The sequence below is a fragment of the Artemia franciscana genome, unplaced genomic scaffold (assembly GCF_032884065.1).
Source record: "Artemia franciscana unplaced genomic scaffold, ASM3288406v1 Scaffold_1795, whole genome shotgun sequence".
NCBI classification, from domain to species: Eukaryota; Metazoa; Arthropoda; class Branchiopoda; order Anostraca; family Artemiidae; genus Artemia; species Artemia franciscana.
This window is the reverse complement of record NW_027062959.1, coordinates 38,094-44,836: the sequence shown is the minus strand read 5'-3', so window position 1 is coordinate 44,836 and position 6,743 is coordinate 38,094. Positions and strand designations below refer to the sequence as shown.

General features: G+C 38.1%; 1 protein-coding gene across 1 annotated transcript in view; it reads left to right on the top strand.

Annotated features, from left to right (window-relative positions):
• Positions 1-221: 221 nt before the first annotated feature.
• Positions 222-6,743, top strand: part of LOC136042695 (E3 ubiquitin-protein ligase MARCHF5-like) — a gene marked incomplete at its 3' end in the record, with an annotated part of 41,126 nt that continues 34,604 nt past the window's right edge. Inside the window, 1 exon segment of the mRNA XM_065727655.1 lies at positions 222-312. Within this exon segment, the coding sequence (XP_065583727.1) occupies positions 239-312 (74 nt within the window).

Below are 6,743 nucleotides of genomic sequence, written 5' to 3'. Positions count from 1 at the left end.
CTTATGGAAAGCTACAATAACTCAAACTCAAGATGATCAGAAATTACTATTAAAGAATAAATGAAACCAATAGACAATAAAAAAACAATCATAGAAAAAAAAACTTACAATAGGTACTAATTTCAAGATGAACTAGATGACAGCCTTAATCCTAATAGACTTAGCAGCTGTTGCACTTCTACCATAGGCAAATGATTTTTAATCATCATAAAACTTCTTTCGTTTTTCTTGGACCCAGATGCTCATCAATGTCTTTGAGCTTGAAAAGCTGTCAGTCAGAGAAGACTTTAGTTACCATCGGATTATCCCAAGGTAAACAGAAGTCAACCTTTCTAGTATTGGAATGTTGGGACTTAGTCAAACATCCACCCTTGTTTGCTTATTGCATTGCGTTATGTGTATTGCTTTGCTTTTGCTTCTTTTGCTTACTGAATTATTTATAGGTATTCGGGTTTCTTTAATGAAAAAGAATCTGAGTAATTGTGTTTTTTTTGTCAGAAGTGATTTTGCCACAGGATTGGAAAATTTCTTAACACCAAAACTTAGAAATGCAACTTTTTGTTTCGGCATAAATCAAAACACATGTTCAATTTTTACGTCTTTACTCTGAAAAAATTAAGGGAATCAATCCAACACCTAGGATAAAAGAACAGACAAAACTGTATTGATTTTATGCGGTATATTATCATTTTAAAAACATGTTTCACTCTTATGTTTCATCGTTGAATGGTTAGAATCAAGCCGTTTTTATTGACCAACATTTTGCATAATAAATCTATAAGCTTTTAGAAGAAACAACTAACGTTGAGCGTGTCCAAAAGCTCAAGTATGCAAAATCAAGCACCCTACGATCTCTCTGAATTTTATAAAAGGCTCTAAAACATCTTATTTCCAATCTAATGACCCCATTCCAGAATTTTTGTGATCACCCAATATGTATATACCATATATGACCCAAGCCACAACCTATAACCCTTCCCCTGAGGGCAGGGGGGAGGGGGTATTTCATCCTCCAAGATATGATTTTAGACCTTTCAATTACTTTGAACAAAATGTCCGTCTCAAAATTTCTATTGGATGGGTTTGGAGAAATGATGGGCGTTGAAATGGCATTAGTTGCCCTCCAATCACGTTTGACTATTAAAAAGGGAGCTAGGTCTTTCAATTGTCAATCGAATGATCTCTTTTCGAAGTTTCTTTGACAGTAAACGGCCATCTTATAAATTTATAACAGATGCATTTCGGGAAAAAATGAGGTGTGTGCGTGTGGGGTGGGTATCCACCATCTGATTACTCTGTATCTCAAAAATGGCACTAAAACTTTTGATTAGAAATCCAATGAGCAGCCTTTGAAGTTTATTTAATCTATATAAATCTTAGATACCCCTAGGGCATAACTTACAGCCCTTTTCCTAACGGCTGTGGGTGGAGGGTTTCATCTTCAAAAATATAATTCCTTGATCTTTCAACTATGTTGAGCGAAATGGCTTTCTCAAAATATTGATTATATGTGTTTGCGGAAATACTGGGTGTCAGAGAGGGGCCAGTTGCCCACTAAACACTTTCGAACATTAAATAGGGCACTAGCCTTTTCAATTTGGAATCGAATAAGCCCTTTCGGAAGTTGATGAATCCTTCGATACGAAGTGCCCTTGTCTAAACAAAAAATAATAATAATAATAATAATACGTCGTGCCCACAATGCTATTTACATGGCTGCCCATGATACTTCTAACTTTGGGGCTAGGAACAGTATGTGATAGCTGATGAAAAAAACAAAGTGGAGGATGGAGACATCAAAAAATAATTCATCAGTCTCCTAGTTGTTCTATGCTCTCTAACTTAACTTCACTGCATTACTAGATGATCAGAAATAGTAAGGCTAGACCAGTACAAGATTTGAGATTTTCTTAACCTTGTCTGTCTACCAACTAGAAGTATATGCATACCTTTTCATTAACTTTCAAAAAATGAGTGTCTCTAAGATTACGAGATATTTGTCTCTATGCTTTGAAATATTGACTATTTTTTCTGTGTTAGCAAAAGCCTTGTGTTATACTTTAAAAAAAGTGAAATTACTCTCTATATAAAGGGGAATGCTACTTTCCAAACTCATTGCTCAAGCATTAAACAAAAGTTTTTAGTTCTTTAATAAACCTTCTTTTTCCAATTCAATGGCCCTTGTGTTTCCGTGAATGTCTAAGGAATTTGGACAAAAGTCAAACTTCAAAGTAAAGAGCAAGGATTTAAGCCAAAAAAGCCACATCTGTCCTGCCCACTAAGAAAAATGGAAGAAAAGTCAAAACCCTTTTTAAATTAGAAAAAAGTAACTTGAGAATTGTTAAAGGCATCTATGTCTCATCGCTATCTAGCGTTGCCAAGAGCAGTACAATTGTAACATTCGGGTACATTTCATCTCTAGAAGTACTTTATGATACAATCTCAAATTTCCTGGTACGTCTTACAAAATGTGGCACAATAAGATTTGACTTGACGTCAGGACGTAGTGAGCGGAGGGAATTGTAGATTTTAGTTTTCTCCTCTAGATATTTTCTAATTTTCCTTAACACATTTATTTAAGCTCAGTCCAGTTTATTAGCATCAAAATTAATGGATAACAATAACTCTCTACCCCTTCCTTTGCTAACACTTTGGTTTTGTCTCGTTTTTATGGCACTTGGTATTAACCAAGTGACATATAGCAGTCGCCAATTCTGTCGGTCTGTCCGTCGGTCTGTCTGTCTGTCGGTCTGTCGGTCTGTCCCGGTTTTGCTACTTTAGGCACTTCCAGGTAAGCTAGGACGATGAAATTTGGCAAGCGTATCAGGGACAGGACCAGATTAAATTAGAAATAGTCGTTTTCCCGATTTGACCATCTGGGGGGAGTGGGGGCCCGGTTAATTCGCAAAAAATAGAAAAAATGAAGTATTTTTAACTTATCAGTGGGTATTTGGATCTTAATGAAATTTGATGTTTGGAATGATATTTTTTCTTAGAGCTCTTATTTTAAATCCCGACCGGATCTGATGACATTGGGGGGAGTCGGAGGGGGAAAACCTAAAGTCCCGGTTTTGCTACTTTAGGCACTTCCAGGTAAGCTAGGACGATGAAATTTGGCAAGCGTATCAGGGACCGGACCAGATTAAATTAGAAATAGTCGTTTTCCCGATTTGACCATCTGGGGGGGCGGGAGTAGGGGCCGGTTAATTCGGAAAAATAGAAAAAATGAAGTATTTTTAACTTATGAGCGGGTGATTGGATCTTAATGAAATTTGATGTTTGGAATGATATTGTGTCTCAGAGCTCTTATTTTAAATCCAGACTGGGTCTGATGACATTGGGGGGAGTTGGAGGGGGGAAACCTAAAATCTTGGAAAACACTTAGAGTAGAGGGATCGGGATGAAACTTGATGGGAAAAATAAGCGCAAGTCCCAGATACATGATTGACATAATCGGAACTTATTTGTTCTCTTTGGGGTAGTTGGGGGGGGGGGTAAGTCTTAAAAATTAGAAAAATGAGGTATTTTCAACTTATGAACGGGTGATCGGATCTCAATGAAATTTGATGTTTAGAAGGATATCGTGTCTTAGAGCTCTTATTTTAAATCCCGACCAGATCTGGTGATGGGGGCGGGGAGTTGGCAGGGGGACCCTAAAACTTGGAAAACACTTAGAGTGGAGGGATCGGGATGAAACATGGTGGGAAAAATAAACACAAGTCCTAGATAGATGATTGACATAAACGGAACGGATCCGCTCTCTTTTGGGTAGTTGGGGGGGGGGGTAATTCTGAAAAATTAGAAAAAATGAGGCATTTTTAACTTACGAACGGGTGATTGGATCTCCATGAAATTTGATTTTTAGAAGGATATCGTGGCTCAAAGCTCTTATTTTAAATCCTGACCGGATCTGGTGACATTGGGGGAAGTTTGGGGTGGGGAGACCTAAAATGATGGGAAACGCTTAGATTGGAGGGATTGGGATGAAACTTGGTTGGAAAAATAAGCAAAAGTCTTGCATACGTAATTTACATAATTGGAACGGATCCGCTCAATTGCGGGGGGGGGGGGTAATTCTGAAAAATAAGAAAAATAACGTAGTTTTAAATTACGAAGGAGTGATCGGATCTTCATGAAACTTCATATTTAGAAGGACCTCGTAACTCTGATATCTTATTTCAAATCTCAACCGGATCAAACGTAATTGGGGGGGGGCAGTTGGGGGGACTGGAAATCTTAGAAAATACTTAAAGCGGTGAGATCAGGATGAAACTGGATTGGAAGAATAGAAACCTGTCTAAGATACGTGACTGACATAACTGGACCGGATCTGCTCTCTTTGGTGGAATTGGGAGGGGGGAGGTAATTTTGAAAATTGAGGTATTTGTAACTTACGAAAGGGTGACCAGATCTTAATGAAATTTGATATTTAGAAGGATCTTGTGCTATAAAGTTTAACTTTAGGTTCTGACCTTCTCACAAGTGCCAAATGAGCTCTTGGCTCTTGGCTCTTCCGACCTCGTACCATATGAGCTCTCGGCTCTTCTGACCTCGTCCAAATGAGCTCTTGGCTCTTCCGACCTCGTACCATATGAGCTCTCGGCTCTTCCGACCTCGTCACAAGTGCCATATGAGCTCTTAGCTCTTGTTTTTTTTTTCTATGCCGCCGATGAAGGCTTATTCCTGGAAGTTGGTAAGGGTCTAACCTGTGCGGTTTTTGTGGAAAGTGTGAACCTCAGGCCGGATTGATGAAGTTTTGAATATATGCGGCAGTTAACCGGTCCCAGAAGCAATATATCTTCTTTGAGTGATAAATATAAAAAAATTACAGAAACAAAAAAGCGGTATTTTCCCACGGGTACGAAAGTGCTGCCGTGATTTTGGCTGGGTTTATAATTTTTTTTTTTTTTTTTGGGGGGGGGACTTGGGATTGAACGAGAGAAATGTTGTCAGATGCACCTCTTAAACTTTAAAATTTCTATCATTGCTAAAGAAACTGGAGCTTATCCTTTGCTTTTTTCTAAGTGGTGACGTTAGAAAGTTGGCCTACGGCAAAAAAATCAACTTTTGAACTAAGATAGGTAGAGTTTTTTTCAACGGCAGTCGATAGCTCTTGATGAGGTGATCAAAGTACGTGTCATTCATTTTTTGGTCGAAAAATTCCTTCATGAGATATACTAGTTTGAAAATTTAAAGGGGTTGACAGCTTCAGTAGTAGGGTACACACTGAAACATAAAATAAGCGGATACCAATTGTGAGACAGGTAGGGGCCTTCTAAGAAAAGGTCGGCTGTTAGCTCATAATCATCTTTGGCAGTGAGGGGCTTGCAAAGTTTCCTATTTGGTCTACCTATTATTTGTTTCCAGTGTATTTGATGGTAAGACCGAATTGGTTCCAGTGGTAAGACATGTAGGGGACTTGTAAGTAATAATCGTCTGTTTCGCTACAATCTTCTTTAACGAAAAGGGGCTTGTAATTTTTGCTGGTTGGTGTAGCCTACCCATACTCACTATAACCTAGAATTAAATGTTTAGGCAACGGGTACAACCGATAACGTAAAACAACGAGGCGGTTTCGTAATAATGAATAGAGTGTCACCTATGGTATTTTGATCCTGAAAAGTAACAGATAGCTTCATAATAGCAACTAGATTATATAACATATTGTTCCAATTTTTCGTCTGTCACGATATCTAAGATTGAAAAGGATAAAGTTTAACTGGCTTCAAAGTCAATTTAGACCCTTCTTTCGATACTATTTTGTTGTTGTTTTTTCTACGCTTAGGAATAGCCTTTGATCATGTGATTACTGATCGATAGCGAAGAAACAAAACCAAAGTTTTGCTCTCGCAACACTTTAGCCGGCGAAGCCAGACAAAGGTCGCCGCAACACTTCATGCTGCTCAGGCAACGTAGGTCTAGTTATCATTAGTAAGCAAGTTTAAATTCTTTTCCAAGAAGTAAGCAAGTTTCTTCGCCCCCTTTAGAAGTAAATGTTGTGGCCTCTCAATGTACTCACAATTTGATCCTGTAAGTAAGTTATTTATTACACTACCCAAAATAATGAGAGAAATTCAACTTACTATCAAAATTGATTAAGTTTAGGCATAAAATAATAATAAAACGAACTGTAGTAAGGAGCGATCCGGCTCAATAGTAACCAAAAGTCTAAAAAATGGAATTTTGGTACCAATAGCTACATCAAAAGAATTGCATTTTAATGCTGATTTTAAATATATAAGTTTCATCAAGTTTAGTCTTACCCATCAAAATTTACGAGCCTGAGAAAATATGCTTTATTTTAGAAAATAGGGGGAAACGTCCCCTAAAAGTCATAGATTCAGCGTATCAGAGAACCTTTATAAGCGTATTAGAGAACCTTTGGGGACGACTTGCTCCCTCACAGTCCCCGTGAGAGGGGTTACAAGTTCAAAACTTTGACCAGTGCTTACATATAGTAATGGTTATTGGGAAGTGTACAGGCGTTTTCAGGAGGATTTTTTGAATGGAGGCAGGGGTGGAGAAGAGGGGGACATGTTGGGGGAACGTTCCATCGAGAAATTTTTCATGGGGGAAGAAATTTTCCATGAAGGGAGCGCAGGATTTACTAGCATAACTTAAAAAAAAAACAATGAAAAAGTTTTTTTTTCATCTGGAAGTAAGCAGCAGCATTAAAACTTAAAACGAACAGAAAGTATTACCCATATGAGGGGCTCACCTCCTCCTAACACTTCGCTCTTTAC